Source organism: Cherax quadricarinatus, chromosome 44 (assembly GCF_038502225.1).
Source record: "Cherax quadricarinatus isolate ZL_2023a chromosome 44, ASM3850222v1, whole genome shotgun sequence".
Taxonomy (NCBI): domain Eukaryota; kingdom Metazoa; phylum Arthropoda; class Malacostraca; order Decapoda; family Parastacidae; genus Cherax; species Cherax quadricarinatus.
In genome coordinates this window covers 14,083,666-14,103,151 of record NC_091335.1, presented here as the reverse complement: position 1 = coordinate 14,103,151, position 19,486 = coordinate 14,083,666, and the positions used below count along the sequence as shown (strand labels likewise).

The 19,486-nt window shown below is 36.9% G+C and overlaps 1 protein-coding gene across 1 annotated transcript in view; it reads left to right on the top strand.

Annotated features, from left to right (window-relative positions):
• The window catches only part of rdgB (retinal degeneration B), a 379,471-nt gene that overhangs the window by 225,309 nt on the left and 134,676 nt on the right, over positions 1-19,486 (top strand). The window contains 4 exon segments of the mRNA XM_070093849.1: positions 4,675-4,792; positions 6,244-6,777; positions 6,907-6,981; positions 16,614-16,637. Coding sequence (XP_069949950.1) covers positions 4,675-4,792; positions 6,244-6,777; positions 6,907-6,981; positions 16,614-16,637 — 751 coding nt within the window.

Genomic DNA, 19,486 nt, shown 5'->3' with positions numbered 1-19,486 from the left:
TGGCAATAGTACAATACAGTGGACCCTCGCCTAACGATATTAATCCGTTTCTGAGAGCTCAACGTTAGGCGAAATTATCGTTAGGCGAATTAATTTTCCCCATAAGAAATAATGGAAATCAAATTAATCCGTTCCTGACACCCCAAAGTATGAAAAAAAAAAAATTTTTACCACATGAAATATTAATTTTAATACATAAACTGAAGAAGACATGCACAGTTACATGACACTTACCTTTATTGAAGATCTGGTGATGATTGATGGGATGGGAGGAGGGGAGTGTGTGGATGGTCTTAGTGTTTAGAAGGGGAATCCCCTTCCATTAGGCCTCGAGGTAGCAAGTCCTTTTCCGGGGTTACTTCCCTTCTTCTTTTAATGCCACTAGGTCCAGCTTGAGAGTCACTGGACTTCTGTCACACAACATATCTGTCCATAGAGGCCTGTACCTCTCGTTCCTTTATGACTTTCCTAAAGTGTTTCACAACATTGTCAGTGTAATAGTCACCAGCACGGCTTGCAGTAGTTGTGTCAGGGTGATTTTCATCAAAAAAGGTTTGCACTTTAAGCCACATTGCACACATTTCCTTAATCTTTGAAGTAGGCAACTTCTTCAATTTCTCTCTCCCCTCCTCCGAAGCAGTTTCCTCAGGTGTGGCCTCTTGCTGTTGAAGATGATCTAGCAGCTCATCAGTGGTTAGTTCTTCATTGTCCTCCTCCACCAACTCTTCCATTTCCTCCCCACTAACCTCCAACCCCAAGGACTTCCCCAATGCCACAATGGATTCCTCAGCTGGCATACGCTTCTCAGGGTTAGCCTCACATCCTTCAAAATCCCTTTTGTCTACACATTCTGGCCACAGTTTCTTCCAAGCAGAGTTCAAGGTCCTCTTAATCACTCCCTCCCAAGCCTTAACTATAAGGTTTACACAATTGAGGATATTAAAGTGATCTCTCCAAAACTCTCTTAGAGTCAATTGAGTTTCTGAAGTCACTACAAAGCACCTTTCAAACAGAGCTTTTGTGTAGAGTTTTTTGAAGTTTGCAATGACCTGCTGGTCCATGGGCTGCAGGAGAGAAGTGGTATGAGGAGGCAAAAACTTGATCTTAATGAAGCTCATGTCTGCAGAAAGTCGCTCTGCCACATCTGAAGGATGACCAGGAGCATTGTCTAATACCAGGAGGCACTTAAGGTCAAATTTATTTTCAGTTAGGTAACTTTTCATAGTGGGGGCAAATGCATGGTGTAACCAGTCATAGACAAAGTCCCTAGTGACCCATGCCTTACTGTTTGCCCTCCACAGCACACGCAAATTAGCCTTGAGGATATTCTTTTGTCTGAACGCTCTGGGAGTTTCAGAGTGATACACCAATAAAGGCTTCACTTTGCAATCACCACTAGCATTGGCACACATCAACAGAGTAAGCCTGTCTTTCATAGGCTTATGTCCTGGGAGTGCCTTTTCCTCCTCAGTAATGTAGGTCCTGCTTGGCATTTTCTTCTAAAAGAGGCCTGTTTTGTCACAATTTAACACTTGTTCAGGTTTCAAGCCTTCAGCCTCTATGTACTCCTTGAAGTCCTGCACATATTTTTCAGCTGCTTTTTGGTCCAAACTGGCAGCCTCACCATGCCTTATCACACTATGTATGCCACTGCGATTCTTAAATCTCTCAAACCAACCTTTGCTGGCCTTAAATTCACTCACATCACCACTAGTTGCAGGCATTTTTCTAATTAAATCGTCATGCAACTTCCTAGCCTTTTCACATATGATCGCTTGAGAGATGCTATCTCCTGCTATCTGTTTTTCGTTTATCCACACCAATAACAGTCTCTCAACATCATCTATCACTTGCGATCTCTGTTTCGAAAACAAAGTTGCACCTTTGGCAAGAACAGCTTCCTTAATTGCCATTTTCTTGGCCACAATAGTAGCGATGGTTGATTGGGGTTTACTATACAACCTGGCCAGCTCGGAGACACGCACTCCACTTTCATACTTAGCAGTGATCTCTTTCTTCATATCCATAGTAATTCTCACCCTTATTCCTGTAGGGTTGGCACTAGAAGCTTTCTTGGGGCCCATGGTCACTTATTTTGCAGGTGAAATCACTAAAAACACTGTGATAATATGAAATGTTCTGATTGTATGCTTGGATGTGACCGCAGAGACTGGCTTGTAAACACTGCCACCCACGGAACAAGTGAGGCTGGCTCAGGCCGCACGTGGACGCGTCTCGGACGAATCGCATTGAGCGAGCTTTTTAGCGCTAGGCGAGGCAAAATTTTTGCATTAAAATGTATCGCTAGGCGGATTTAACGTTATGCGATGCCATCGTTAGGCGAGGGTCCACTGTATTTTATGATGTTTCATGTGTTTTATGATTGTTCATGGTTCAGTAGGTTAAGGAAGCAGTATTGTATTATATTTCCCCACAGTACATTGGGGCACCAAACATTCAAAATTTTTTCAACATTCGCAAGGTTCTTGATCCCCTAACCCTTGCGAATGTTGAGGGAGACCTGTATTAGCATAATAAAGCATATTCCCCTGCATCATGAGGCTGAGCTCATGGCAACCGACAGTGGTTCAAAGCTACTTTATCTTTTATGCCTTACACAACGAGAAGCACTTCTTTTATTTGTTGGAACCATGGCTAGGGCTAAAAGTAAGCAGGTTATAACAGTAAATGGAGAAAAAGAAATTGGAGTGACTTATGCAGCAAGTAGCACCACCAAACAATACCAGCAGGTTGGTGTGGCGACTCTGGAAATTTGAAATTATGCTAGCTGAAATTAGTGCTGAATATCTGATGGAACCGGATGTCTGATTGCTGGATTTGTGATGGCAGACCTGTAGTGTACACAAATAATTTTAGCATGTGAAAAGATACTATTAAACTCTTTGGAACATTACATTTAATATTTCATATCTCCTCTGATTCTAACAAAAAATGGCATAAAAGAGGAGAAACATGTGAGATGTAGATTACATATAAAGTTTTACAATATAGAGTATTTACAGAAGAGGATACTTTAAGAATAGTGTACTTGAACCCTCAGCAGCCTATGGAAATAGATTCTATATAAATACTCAAAGAAGAAAAAAAAAGGAAGAAGTAATTGTACTGCAGTGGAACCTCAGTTTTTGTCTTTAATTCGTTCCAGAAAGTCTGACGAAAACAAAATTCGATGTAAGCTGAAGCAATATTTCCCATAAAAAATAATGTAAATTCAAACCATACCACGGGCAGGATTGAACCCGCGGTCAGAGAGTCTCAAAACTCCAGACCATCGCATTAGCCACTGGACCAGCTAGCTGGTCCAGTGGCTAACGCGACGGTCTGGAGTTTTGAGACTCTCTGACCGCGGGTTCAATCCCACCCGTGGTATGGTTTGTTTGCAATCGTGTCATTACGATTTCGTGAGTAATGTAAATTCAATTAATCCTTTCCAGACACCTAAAAGTATTAACAAAATATACGTTTTATAGTATAGTACTGTTTAGTTTTACATGCAGAAAACAATGAGAAATAAATATAAAGGACTAATGAAATGGATAAATGAACATTTACCATCACTTTTACCTTTATTGAAGACTCTTGTTGGTGTATGGAAGACAGCGAGGAGGAGAGAGGGAGGAGAGGTTATCTCTACCACTATCACTACCACCCTCTACCACCATCACTACCATGCTCTACCACAATCACTACCACCCTCTACCACAATCACTACCACCCTCTACCACAATCACTACCACCCTCTACAACAGTCACTACCACCCTCTACCACAATCACTACCACCCTCTACCACCATCACTACCACCCTTTACCACCATCACTACCACCCTCTACTGACAAGAAACAAAGCCAGACTGACTCAGAACGCCTGGGATGCTTTATGTGGGCGTGGGCGGACAAGTTTGGTACAGTGGACCACTGTCAACTCGATGAAAACCAAAGTGATGAACAAAAACTGGGACAAAATTTTGATGAAAAAAGTCATCAAAAACCGAGGTTCCACTGTATATGAGATATCACAAGGGTTTTGAAAAATGTACAGGATTACTAAGCTATCTGTTCTGTCTGGAAAATTATTCCCCCCAATTACTAAGCAAAATCGAGTTCTCATGGCAGGGATTAATTTTTTTTTTTTTTTTTTTCAACAAGTCGGTCGTCTCCCACCGAGGCAGGGTGACCCAAAAAAGAAAGAAAATCCCCAAACTCGCACATTATCACTGTTTTTGCAAAGGTGCTCGGAATACAACAGTTTAGAAGCATACACATATAAAGATACACAACATATCCCTCCAAACTGCCAATATCCCAAACCCCTCCTTTAAAGTGCAGGCATTGTACTTCCCATTTCCAGGACTCAAGTCCAACTATATGACTATAATATTGCAGTATTTTTCTGATACACATCACTATACATATATGATTGCTGAATCCAGTATATAACCACAAAGCCTTGTTAAAACACCTAGGGATTTTACAAAGTACTGTATCATAGTACTAGTTTCCCAGAAAGATTTATTATTATTTGAATGTATTGTGTACCCTATGGTGCCATGGACAAGTTGGCATTATTGTGGAAGAAAATTGTAATGTGTTCTTCAAAAAATTTTGTTTTTGTTTTTTGTATTTTGGAGTGTTTTTGCACTGATTTTTTATAGGGGCAGCCCACTCCACTATCCACCGGGGAAGCCATCATGTGTGCCTACAAGTTATGCAAGGTTGAATTTCGCTACTGGGGAATGCAGACCAAAATAGAAAAATTTATTCATGACATTGGTAAGTTTTCTTGAAATTTTTTTTATTATTTTACACAGATATAGAATATTATTTAAAGGAAATTTTAAATTACATTAAAAATATGCTTTCCTTGTTACAACATAGATATCAGAACATTCTGGGTTCAGTTCCTGGGCTGGTCAGTTAATGTGCATCCTATACCTATCCTGTTGGCAATAATCAAATTATAGAGGTACATAGTGGCTTCAGGGACTTAGCTCTAACATTCTGTTAGCTAAGCAAATTACAGTAATAAAGAACTTCTTCATATGCAAGGATAATATAAAGTATTCAGTACTGTTAGAAATGCTGGTCCAAGGGACTGGTAAAGGTGCTCTGATGATTAAGCAAGTTTCAGTTGTTATAAAAAATACCCTGACATTGCTTACTGTAAATGACTCATAACCATTGTTCCAGGATGGGCAAAACATGTGAACAGTTTTCCTAATATGACTCACAAAATCATAATGACATGATTGCAAACAAACCATACCATGAGCATGGTTAGAACCTGCAATCAGAGAGTCTCTGGAGATGGTCTGGAGTTTTGAGACTTTGATCATGGGTTCTAACCCCACCCGTGGTGTTAGTGAACTATTGTGAGTCACTGGAATTTGGAATGCACTGATGTAGAATAACAACTCATAGCCTGAAAATTGTACTTTGCAGAAATACATTTGGTTAATTTTTTCCAAGTGTATCAGCTTAAGAAATATAGTTACAGTATTTGAAGAGTGAATTGTATCATTTCTTAAGCTAAAGCCTCATAAATACTTTCAGTATATGTATAATAGATTGTAGCTACAGATGTTATATTAAGCAAAGAATTCAGGTGTATATTTAAAGGCTTAAGCATAGGAGAGAAAATGAAGAAAATTTGATTCACAAATATGGTGAGTTAAAAAGTTTGTGAGTATTAAAAGAAAATGAGGCATAACCCTTGATAGCAATAGAGTAGATAGAAGGAAGGAAGCAATATGAGGTACAAGTGGTAGGGAGGTTCGATATTTGCAAATGGATAGATAAAACTAGAGAGTTTGCTTTTCCAAGGTGATTCATTAAATCCACTTTAGAAAGTAGGTTCATACTTAAAAACAATTTATTTAACTACCATTCAATATAGTGATTGTGCCTGAGCAAACCTCCTTTGCCTCATGCATCAGTTACTCATTTGCTCATTTCATAGCAATTATCTTCAAATTTGCTTCAGTTTGTTCATTCCTAACTATCTCAGCCTTTGGTTGAATGTTATTCATCTGCATATTTTTCAATGAGTATACGTATGTCTATTTTTTTGGGTCATTAATCATTGCTGGGTATATAATCCCATTCTAAGTTTTCATTACTGCCTTTCTTTTGTTATACTCTGCATGAGAACATGTATATATAGACGTATTCATATATCTGATATGTTAAACATATATAGTATATCAATATATATCTGCTTACAGCTTTGAGAAAAACAATGCTCCGAGCTCATCGTCAGGCTTGGGCATGGATGGACGAGTGGTGGGGACTCACAATTGAAGACATTAGGAATATTGAGAAAGAAACTCAAAAGTTGCTTGCTAAGAAGTATGGACCAGGGAGTGATGAAGAAGAACTGGAAGGTGAATGTGGTAGTGCTTCTCCAGAAGCGGGAGCAGAGGATCCTCAGAGCCCCAGTGTTTCATCAGCTCGAACTCCAAATCTAGAAAAATTGAGCAAATACAGCTCATTTAGGACTAGTAATGATTTAGGCGAGCAGTCTAATGTTATTTGTGATGATGAAGAAACAGTGATAAAAGGTGTTGTAAATAATAATAATAATAACAATAATAATAGTATAGAAGGGGAAGACAGTAGGCAACTGTCTGGTACAAGTCCTAAGCTTCAAAGACGAGAACTAAATGTCAGTATGGACAGTGTACTCACAGATGAAACCAGAAAGAGAGGATCATGGTCAAGAAGTGGTTCTAGAAACACATTAAATTCCCAAAACCAAGGTAAAGCAATATATTTTGAAGCTATGTTTTTAAAAATGTTATATATGCCATGTACTATACTTAAGGTGTTTAATGTCATTATGTGGTTAATTATTTATTAATATTTTTGTGTCGTTTAATATCGGATAGCAAACTGGAGAATGGAGAGTATTAGAAGAGATTCCGATTCATCAGGAAGCGATGATGAATTCTTTGATTGTCAAGGTAAGTAATGTATTGTTGAACATTCTTACATACAATGGGTTGCTAGATCTTTCACAGTTGAAATTTATATTATTAGTTAACATTTTTTTTAGTATTAACAAGGGTATTTTGTTTAAAGAACCAAACCATGCTTATCTACATATATTTAGGTATACCTGTACATATAAACATCTTGAAAGACTCATTACTTGAATTGGGAATGATGATGATAATAATAATACATTATGGTAATTCATACTTTACATTAATTATCAGTCATTAGTAGTTGGGATGATATTACCTAACTATTCTCCAGTTATCATTGTGGCAAGTATGCCATCTTCAAAATACAGTAATCACTCTCTTAATAAGCATTCTTGCCATTTGAATCACAATACAATCACTTACCGGTTCAAATACTAGAATGATTAACCACTCTCAGAAAATGGCAAAAAAATAATCAAACCCTTTAAAAAGTTTAACCCAGTCCAGCTCCCATTTCCCAAATTCATTGTATTTATGATCATGGAAAAATTAAAAAGCTAAATCCAGTTAAAAATAAATTATATCAGCAAAAATATCTGCTAACAGTGCCAGTGCTTAGCTGTAGATACTAAGTGCCATTTAGCCAGTGATTGTTAAATGACTAATACCCAGCACCAGTACAACAGTAATACTCAGCACCAGTACAGCAGTAATACCTAGCACCAATACAACAGTAATACCCAGCACCAGTACAACAGTAATACTCATCACCAGTACAGCAGTAATACCCAGCACCAGTACAACAGTAATACTCAGCACCAGTACAGCAGTAATACCCAGCACCAGTACAACAGTAATACCCAGCACCAGTACAACAGTAATACTCAGCACCAGTGTACAGCAGTAATACCCAGCACCAATACAACAGTAATACTCAGCACCAGTACAACAGTAATACCCAGCATCAATATAACAGTAGTTGCTTAATCGCTGAGCAGGTCATCATCCGAGAGAGGTCCACCTCAGGTGACACTTCCTGTTTTCTGATAAACAAGCCACCACCACCTGTTCTTTGACTCTTAGTTATCATGTCTAATAACCTAATTTTATACTTAATTTCATTCCATCCATCTTAGAAGCAGACCCACCTTTGAGGCTCTTGCCATATTTTGAAACCATGGTTAATTCTAAAATATTACTGTAGTCCACATATTACACAAATAAATCAGTAATCATGCTAGCCATGGTAATTTACATATGTTGGTTATGAGGAAGGTGGGGTAGTAATCAGTAGTGTTGTCTGTGATTATCTCTCCTTTGAAAGGAGTTATTGTATTGGTCCAGATGTGGTCAATCTAAGATGCATTTGTCTCTGAAATTCTTGCAGGCTTAGTTATAGATGGTAATAGCAGGCAATTGCTCATATTGTTTGTGAAGTCCGCTACATGAGGGTCTTCAGTTTGAATAAGGCTTATGTTGAAGTCACCAGCAAATATTAGGTGATGTTTGTTTAATTAACTGCTTTTATATTATTAGGTTTTTAAGGTTGTCACTGAAGGTATTAGTATGAGGTGTTAGTAAGAGGTAACTTATAGACTGCACCACAACACAAGTTCACCTAGCTGGATGTTCAGTATGACTAGCAAGTAAATCAGCTGACTTTAGTCATGTGATTTTAAAACCCCAATACAGTATTCCTAGGATAGCCTTCAGTAAGAAGATTAAATAACTGAAGTCTGCAAATTTTGATGGTAGTGAATTTAGGGATTTGACTGTACAGTATTTGAAGTATGTACTGTAGTTCATTAAACCCTATGTAAAAAAAATGCATTTTTTTAATACTTTAAAACTACATAATATTTATACAGTATCGATGTGGAATGAACACATTACCATTCTGCTACTGTCTCTACACTAAGAATCTTGTTCTGATTTCATCAACCTGTGAAAGCCTTCAAAGTGGAACCCAATTTCACAATTGTACATAAATCTGGAAGGCAGGGCTCAGTACGGCATAAGCTCTCAGTGGCCTATAAACCCCAACAACAACAACAACAAGAATTATACATAAATCCATTATCACCCTGGGTACTAAGTATAGAAACAAATGTTCTTGCAAAGAAATAAGGAAATAGATAGTAACCCAAGCTTTCATTCCTTTTTCAACATATCTTTAGATACCTTGAAACACCAATGCAGTACCCAGGGCCGGATTAAAGCATGGGCTTTAGGGGCTGGAGCCCAGGGTCCTCCACCACCTGGAGGGCCTCCAGAGATTAGGTGAAAAGTGTTCACAGTTACTGCTGTAAATTTGTAATTATAGTATGGTGTTACTTCACATATATAATCAACTGTTGACTGTTGTGATTAATTTTTTTTCCTTTTGAAAATATCACTGGTTGCCTCACAGTGCCTGTAGCTCAGGGTCCTACAGAATCTTAATCCGGCTCTAACAGTACCTTGCTCTCAAAACATAGCAATAGACAAAATATCCTGAAAAACGTAAGAAGCATCTTAGCCTAGTGGCTACAAGCATGTATGTGTATACAGTTGTAGGTATTTGTGTGCATATACAGTCTGTATATACAGATGTATCTGACAGTTAACATATCTATTGGCTTTGATTGGGCAAAGAAGAGTGTAGCTTGTATTGGTTCCCCAGGTATGTCTGATGAGTTTTTTCACTTTGTGTGCTTCTTCATATGTATCGTTTGTGTGTGTGCATGCATGCACGCGTGTGTCCGTTTATGTGTGTGTGTGTGTATACTCGCCTAATTGTGGTTGCAGGGGTCGAGACTCAGTGTGTGTGTATGTGTTTGTACATGTGTGTGTGTGTATGTGTTTGTACATGTGTGTGTGTGTATGTATTTGTGTGTGTGTGTGTACTTACCTATTTGTGGTTGCAGGGGTCAATTCACAGCACCTGGCCCTGCCTCTTCACTGGTCACTACAAGTGTGTGTGTACTCACATAATTGTGGTTGCAGGGGTCAAGTCATAGCTCCTGGCCTTGCCTCTTCACTGGTCACTACTAGATCCACTCTCTCTCTACTCCATGAGCTTTATCATACCTCTTCTTAAAGCTGTGTATGATACCTGCCTCCACTACCTCACTTTTCAGACTGTTTCGCTTCCTGACAACTCTGTGACTGAAGAAATACTTCCTAACATCCCTGTAACTCATCTGAGTTTTTAACTTCCAATTGTGACCCCTTGTTGCTGTGTCCCATCTCTGGAACATCCTGTCTCTGTCCACCTTGTCAGTTCCTCTCAGTATTTTATATGTTGCCCTCCCTCCTGTCCCTCCTGTCCTCCAGTGTCATCAGGTCAAGTTCCCTTAACCTCTCCTAGTAGGACATGCTCCTTAGCTCTGGGACTAGTCTTGTTGCAAACTTTTTTTTTTGTGTGTGTGTGTGTGTACTCACCTAGTTGTACTCACCTAGTTGTGGTTGCAGGGGTTGAGTCACAGCTCCTGGCTCTGCCTCTTCACTGGCTACTACTGGGTCACTCTTCTCACTCCATGAGCTTCATCATACCTTTTCTTACAGCTATGTATGGATCCTGCCTCCACTACATCGCTTCCCAAACTATTCCATTTCCTGACAACTCTGTGACTGAAGAAATACTCCCTAATATCCCTGTGATTCATCTGAATCTTCAACTTCCAACTGTGACCCCTTGTTGCTGTGTCCCATCTCTGGAACATTCTGTCTCTGTCCACCTTGTCAATTCCTTTCAGTATTTTATATGTCGTTTTCATGTCCCCCCTATCTCTCCTGTCCTCCAGTGTCATCAGATTAATTTCCCTTAACCTCTCTTTGTAGGACATACCCCTTAGCTCCGGGACTAGTCTTCTTGCAAACCTTTGCATTTTCTCTAGTTTCTTTATGTGCCTGGCTAGGTGTGGGTTCCAAACTGGTGCTGCATACTCCAGTATGGGCCTAATGTACACAGTGTACAGGGTCCTGAATGATTCCTTATTAAGATGTCGGAATGCTGTTCTTAGGTTTGCTAGGTGTCCGTATGCTGCAGCAGTTATTTGGTTGATGTGTGCCTCAGGAGATGTGCCCGGTATTATACTCACCCCAAGATCTTTTTCCTTGAGTGAGGTTTGTAGTCTCTGGCCCCCCTAGATTGTACTCCATCTGCAGTCTTCTTTGCCCTTCCCCAGTCTTCATGACTTTGCACGTGGTGGGGTTGAACTCCAGGAGCCAGTTGTGTGTGCGCGTATGTGTGTGCGTGCGTATGTGCATGCATGCATGCATGTGTGCGTGCTTGCATGTGCGTGTCTGTGTGTGTGTGTTCAAATTATAATTTTACAGATGTATTGGCATATTTATATGTAAGTCTCCACTTTTCGGTTAATTTATTCATACAGTATATTAAGTCATTCATATTTTTATCATATGAATCCCTCAGAAAAATATGAGGTATTGTACTTTCAAACATATTGTTGTCCATTAAGAGGTAAATAGTCTTTTTGGAATTCTGAAAAACTAAAAGCATATACCACACACTCCACATTCATTATACTGCATATACAGCACAGTACAGTGGACCCCCGGTTAACGATATTTTTTCACTCCGTAAGTATGTTCAGGTGCCAGTACTGACCGAATTTATTCCCATAAGGAATATTGTGAAGTAGATTAGTCCATTTCAGACCCCCAAACATACACGTACAAATGCACTTACATAAATACACTTACATAATTGGTCGCATTCGGAGGTAATCGTTATGCGGGGGTCCACTGTATTTTATATCCTCATGTAATTAAGTTTCGAAGGGGACTGGTAATTTTTATGTTCTTTGTATCTTTGTTAAGTTATTAATTATACTGACTACTCATTTTTTCTTTATTAAGGTTTATAATCAGTCTAGTTTCACTAATTTTCTTATTTTAAAACATAAGATGCCTAAAATGTTTTATGACAGCATGATTGGATTGTTCATAAGTTTTATTTGAATTAGCATATGAGTATAAAGTAATTGAAGCATTACTCAGAGCACTTTACACTTTAGTACAGTATGTCTCTTTGTTGCATTACTACTATATGTGTGCGTGTGTGTGTTTGGATTGCTTCTTATTATTTTGGTGTTTGTCACATACTTTGTGCAATGATATGTTGAGCAAGTGGGCTACTTTTGTATAATGCACATTATTTTTGACATAATGTTGGTAGATCAATAAGTAATTATCGTTTTTGTGCACATTCCTTGTAATTTTATAAGTATGGTAACAGATGTTTTTTCTTCTTTTGCTATTAAGGGTAAACTGTACTTTACACTTAACCTTTTCTGCTTGTACATCTTAGTGGCTTCAGTCATTTTTTCTGGTGTACATTTTGCATGTTAGAATAAATTTTCCTGTAATTATGTCACATATAGACAAGTTATTGAGAAAGTTTTCGGTAAAATTGGCTTTAATATAGTAATATGACAACTGTAAGCTTAACCACTGTATAGTCTGTAAAGTTTCATATCTTGAACACAATCTAAACAGATATTAACACTAGCTAGTATCCTTTTAGGAGTGAAAGAATTAAACAAGGCTTTTCCAGATGCTAAATTTAATTATTTTAAGTGAAGTTTTAAAATATTAGTTCTGTACTGTGGAACCTCAAAAATTGAACTTAATCTGTTCCAGGAGTTAGTTCTAAATTCGAAAAGTCTGAAATTCGAAGCAATATTTCCCATAAGAAATAATGGAAATACAATTAATCCGTTCCAGAAACCCAAATGTATTCACACAAAAAATACATTTTATAGAGATTAATTACAGTTTACATACAACAAATACTATAGTTTTTAATTATGTATAGTAATACATATAAAATAACATTTTTACTTACCTTTATTGAAGATTGGTGATGGCATCTGGAAGATAGGGAGGAGGAGAGAGGGAGTTGGGGTTAGCGTTTGGAAGGAGAATCCCCCTCAATGAGTTAAAGCCCTCTCTGGGGTTACTTCCCTTCTCTGTCTTTTAATGCCACTAGGACCAGCTTGAGAGTCACTGGACCCCTGTCTCACAAAATAACTGTCCACAGTCCTCTGTTTCTGGTGCCTCTTTAACATTTCCCTAAAATGGGACATGGTTCTGTCACTGAACTTGTTGCAAAGATGGCTTGTTTCAGCTTGCTCAAGGTGATACTTCTGCACAAACATTTGGACATCATTCCACTTGGCACAAATCTCCTTAAACTTTGAAGAAGGCACCTCATCCACTCCCTATATTAACACCTTTTGCAACATCAGCTTCCTTGATTTGTTCTTTCTTTGACAAGATAGAACCGATGGTCGACTTGTTTTTCCCATACATCCTGGCAAGCTCAACAAGTCTCACACCACTCTCATACTTCTGTATTATTTCCTTCTTCACATCTATGGTGTTTCTCACTTTCTTTACCACAGGGGTACCACTAGCAAGTTTCTTTGGGCCCATGGCAGCTTATTTCACAGTCCCACAAGCACTAAACACAACGAAATAATCGTAAAATGCGTTAGTGTTCACTCAAGCATAAACAAAGCTAGACTGCTCACGGCGCCTGCATGGGGATGAGGACAGAGCAGGCTGGCAGACAGGTCCCGTACCCGGCGGTCCGAAAATAGGGGCGCATTTGATAATAGGGACACAGTGTGTCCGAAAAAATGGTCCTATTTTCGAAACGTTCGATATGTGATACATTCGATTTTTGAGGTTCCACTGTATTAGGATGTTCAGTTGTCTTCTGTGGCATTTGTTTTCCTCTGTTAATTAATGATGCTCTGTTTTGCTGTAGTACTGTATTCTAAACTTTTATCTTTGTACCATTTGTAACTAAATAAAATTTTTTTAAAAAAGATTATATCATATAAATAATTTTTGGTAAGCCAGAATTGATTTTAGTTATTGACACTAACTATATATTAAATTTAGAATAAGAAGACCAGATAATGTACAAATAATATACAGTACAAAATCTTAATGTACAAAAATCTTAATGTTCAATTAAAGAATAAACCATATTACTGTATATGTATTTGTAATTGTACACTGGCTTAGACTTGAGCTCATGTACATTACATTGTAGAATTAATGAGCTTGCAAAATTACATCTGAATATCAGCACAAGTTTTTTCTTTCTGTGATACGTTTTTATGTCATTTGAGCCTTTTTTTATATAATTAAATAATGAATCATGCTAATAGCATACGTATTCTTTCTCAAGATTATATTGTAATACACACTTACAGAACATGATGAGTCTTATTTATTTTTAATATTATTCCCATTTACAATAAACAGTTAAGTAGGCCTGTCTCACTAATAAGGATTGCTGCAAAAAAATACAGTGGAACCTTAAATATTGAACTGCTCCCAACTCAACCAATTATGTAAGTGTATTTTTGTAAGTGCTTTTATAAGTGTATTTTTGAGGGTCTGAAATGAACTAATCTAATTTACATTATTCCTGATGGGAATAAATTTGTTCGGTAACGGCACTCGAACAGCCATCTGGAACGAAGAAAGTTCGATATTTGAGGTTCCACTGTACTGCAAAAAAGTCATTAGCGAAATATGGGTTAAGTATTTGGAAAGGAAAAATTTGTTAACAACTTTTAGATCAGTTTTTGATAGGCACTCTTTAAAGATTAATCTGGAAACTAAATATTCAGGAAGCATAAAAATAAATAATTTCAGTAGACAAAAGATTTTCTGTTTGAAAGGAAAATGCAAGTAATGGTAGGAAACAATGTCTTTATGAAGAAATGTTGCTAATGGGGTGCCATTAGGATGGGTGTTTTCTCTAATAATGTTTCTAAATAATTGACAGAAGGAATAAAAGTCTAAATAAATGTTTGCAAATGGTGGAAAAATACTATTTAAAAGAAATAAAAAAAAAAAACTTTAAATCATCACAGGTAGACTTGCACAAATTAACTGTGTGGAGTGATAGATTGATGATGGAATGTTTTGTTAATAAGTGCAATGTAATGGAAATGGGAGAAAGTGAAAACAGGCCTCATGAAGTATGTAGATAATGTGAAAATACTGAAAGCTTCAATCAGAGAGAGACCTAGGTGCCATCATTGATTAAACATTGTCATTGGAAGATTATATTAGTTGTGAGAAACTCACGGAATGAAAATTTTTTAACATTAGTAAGAAGAAGAACAAGAGACCATACTTGTAAACTGAGGAAGAAGCACTAAAGGGATAATAGAAATTTCTTCACAGTGATAGAACATTAGAATAGGATACAAGAAAAGGTAATAAGTGCTGCTATCAGTGAAAATTTTAACCAAAATATGAGATATTAAATACTAAAGGGACACAGTGAGCTTAGTTCTGCACCTGTAATTTCAAGTAGATACTTGTATTAGGTAATTACAAATAGATAATTACAGTAGGTGATTAACTGGTGTCCTACCCTCATACAGGGAAGCTCTGTCAGGCATAACACCTTACACAGAACAGCAGAATCTAATGTGGTTCTAGAGGCTCTGAGTCTGTGAACTTTAGGTAGAAAAAATTTCATTCTCATTTATAAATAGAACATTAATCAAAAACTTCATTGCAAAGTTAAAGTAACAATTGTTAATAAATAATAGGATGGTTTAATAAATTTCTAATAAATCATTTTTTCTAGAAAATGTGCTGAATGCCCTCCTTAACCCTTCAACTGTCCAAACGTAGATCTACGTTTGCTCACATAACGCTCCAAATGAAGATCTAAGTTTTATTTTACATTTGACATTATGTAAAATAAAACGTAGATCTACGTTTGAAGCGCTAGTGGTACAAACGTAGATCTACATTTGAACAGTTTAAAGGTTAATTTGTATGTGTACAATAGCTTGTAGATGGGAATGATAAATGTTAGCTTTTATGTGGCTTTAAAAAATATCTGCTTTATTTAAAAGCAAATTTCATATTTTATATTACCCTTATAAATATTTAATTAGCAGTATGGTTCATAATTTAATTAATTTTACATTTCTATGAGCCTTTTAGGTTATACTGTGTTATCAGTATGGTAAGTCATTTTGTATTACTATACATGTACAGAAATGGAATACTCTACCTTCATATGTGATGTCAATAAAGAAATTATTAAAAGATCATTATGTCTTAGAGGGAGTCATTAGCCTTTCTCTAATATAAAAACAGTTTAAAATTTTATCTATGACTTTTAAATATTTGTAAATTTCAATATTATTTGGTGAATAGACTTCCATTCACTAAGTGAATTAAAATTTAATATTTATTGTACAGCATTTGTAGTAATTGTTTGATTTGTTTTGGTATGAGTAATGCTAAAATGCTTTAAACTTTTCACTCCATTCAGTAGTTTTCTTTACCAAAACAAAATGCATTATATAGTACCATATGTACCAGAATTGTATTCCAGACTTTAACACACGCTTTTCTCGCATGGCAGTAATACACAAAAAATATGTGTTTGTATATTTGGTGATCAATTTTACAGTAAAATTTTTTATTTTGCTCTCTGTTTTATGTTTTTGCATATTCTAGGTAAAGTTATACTATTAATTTTGGGACATATGGTACCTTTATCTGAATAACATAATAGATTTATCTTATTAAGTCATAGATGGTTAGATTTCAGTGTGGTGCAGATGTGCATGTTCTTGTGTCTCATTGGTTCATCTGTTTGTTTTATGCAGGGTCAGCCATCCCCATAATAAAGGGTATGTACCAAAGTGTTCTGCCCAGGCCTGCCCAGACTTGCATGTGTGCCATTTATTGTCCTGTATAGTCCCTCTGTTGTAGAACTTAGTGAGTTGGCAGGTTTGTTGCCATACTGTTGAGTTACTATTATATGCAGAGTTATCAGTATAGGTTCTTGTGCTTTTCATCCTTAACATATTAATTTTCCTTGTACAAGTACAATTTATTTCTTTATGCTTTATTTTCTTGGTATTATTTGCCTTGTAATTGTTAGTATTATTTATTTGTTGTACAGTATATCATGTGTTTTATTTCAGTGCCTATTTGTTAGCATAGTTTTGGTGTTGTGAATTCTTTAATGCTGCCACTCAGTTCTTCAGTGCCAGTATCTTCATTGTCTTGTTATCACTACAGCCATATTAGTGTAGTTTCTCCTTTGCTTTTCATAATTTTTCATTATTACCAAGTTCCAGGATAGTATTCCAGAAGATGAAGAAAACAGTTCCTGACTTCCAACAGTATTATCTCTATACAATACTCAGTTTTTTGTACCCTCTTCCAGGCATAGGTAAAATATATATCTGTGTACACCTAGGTTCCTTTTCTCATGCATTCAATCTTCAGAAAGGAATTTCTTGCGCCTTACAAATTAATTTTTCTTCGTTGACAAACAGTTTGATTCCACGTGGCATATAAAGGCTTGTAACTGTTGAACGATAAATAAATAAATATATAGTAAACAGCTGGTGTGTTGAGGGATAAGGAATGGTGTGGAGGCAAACACTGCACATGTGAATCAGCAATGCTTTGCAATAAGCACTTTGCCTCAGTATGTTTATGACAATTTTTCTAATAAGCTCTGAAAATATAATGCATTTATGGAATCTAAATATAAAGAATAAATTTAGAACCTCTGATTAGCTAGATAAATCTAATTCAAAATTACAAACACTAGTTTAACAAATATTCTGGTATGCATTAGATCTTTCACAAAGATTTGGAAACTTTAAAAGTAGGAATAATGTAGGTTACTTAGAATTATGATACCATGTATGTACAATAAACTTTTTTTTTACTGTATCTTCATTATTTAAGCACATGACATAGAGAGTTTTGTCTCCGATTTTGCCACTAAACTGGTAATACTAAATTGATACTGTCGAATGTAGAGCTGAGATGGTTTTTAACTAGGCTTAGTGAATGTCATGTTTGCTGTGTTTTGTTTCATAAGAAAGTTGAAAGTGAACATAGAAAAGAGTAAGGTGATGAGGGTATCAAATGATTTAGATAAAGAAAAATTAGATATCAAATTAGGGAGGAAGAGTATGGAATAAGTGAATGTTTTCAGATATTTGGAAGTTGACGTGTCAGTGGATGGATTTATGAAGGATGAGGTTAGTTATAGAATTGATGAAGGAAAAAAGGTGAGTGGTGCATTGAGGTATATGTGGAGACAAAAAACTTTATCTATGGAGGCAAAGAAGGGAATGTATGAAAGTATAGTGGTACCAAGACTCTTATATGGGTGTGAAACTTGGGTTGTAAATGCTGCAGTGAGGAGGCAGTTGGAGGCAGTGGAGATGTCCTGTCTAAGGGCAATGTGTGGTGTAAATATTCTGCAGAAAATTCGGAGTGTGGAAATTAGGAGAAGGTGTGGAGTTAATAAAAGTATTAGTCAGAGGGCTGAAGAGGGTTTGTTGAGGTGGTTTGGTCATTTAGAGAGAATGGATCAAAGTAGAATGACATGGAGAGCGTATAAATCTGTAGGGGAAGGAAGGCGGGGTAGGGATCGTCCTCGAAAAGGTTGGAGGGAGGGGGTAAAAGAGGTTTTGTGGGCGAGGGGCTTGGATTTCCAGCAAGCGTGCATGAGCGTGCTAGATAGGAGTGAATGGAGACGAATGGTATTTGGGACCTGACGATCTGTTGAGTGTGAGCAGGGTAATATTTAGTGAAAGGATTAAGGGAAACCAGTTATTTTTATATAGCCAGACTCGAGTCCTGGAAATGGGAAGTACAGTGCCTGCATTTTAAAGGAAGGGTTTGGGATATTGGCAGTTTGGAGGGATATGTTGTGTATCTTTATATGTATATGCTTTTAAACTGTTGTATTCTGAGCACCTCTGCAAAAACAATGATTATGTTTGAGTGAGGTGAAAGTGTTGAACAATGATGAAAGTATTTTCTTTTTGGGATTTTCTTTCTTTTTGGGTCACCCTGCCTCGGTGGGAGATGGCCGACTTGTTAAAAATAAAAAAAAAAGGGACTCCCAAAATACAGAAGCCATGTTGTTTGTCATAATTCTTTATTCTATTTCTTTCCAATATATGCATTTTTTAGTTTAATTTGGTTTTACAGTTATTCATTTTATATTCTGTAACACTTTGACATGTGGGATGTCTTATACATTATCCGATAATCTTTGGTAGTTCCATTTCCCTCCTCTCAATCACAGCTGTTAATTTTTCACCTGTGGTGACTTTCCTGGCTGCAGGGACCCCTCTGTGTCTTCCTTGTAACTAGTGGCTCTAGGAGACCAGCTTCCGAGATCCCCTAAAGCTACCTAGGGATGACTAGAATAGCCCTGGACTATGGCTAAAAACCATACTCATATTATATCAAAGGACTAGTCAGTTTACTAAGGGAATTGATACTCTTTGATAGATCAAGTGAGTTGATAATGAAATCTAAGTGCCTAGGAAACAGTGGAAATATTTGGGTAATGTATAGAGGATAAATTGTCACTGACATACCCGATCAAATACTAGGGGGCCAAGGTTGTACTCAAAGCTGCTGGGTAGTAAGTAGCCTTCTAATTCTGGGTCTACCATACTTATGTACTACTCATTCCAATCAGTGATCGTTAATCCAA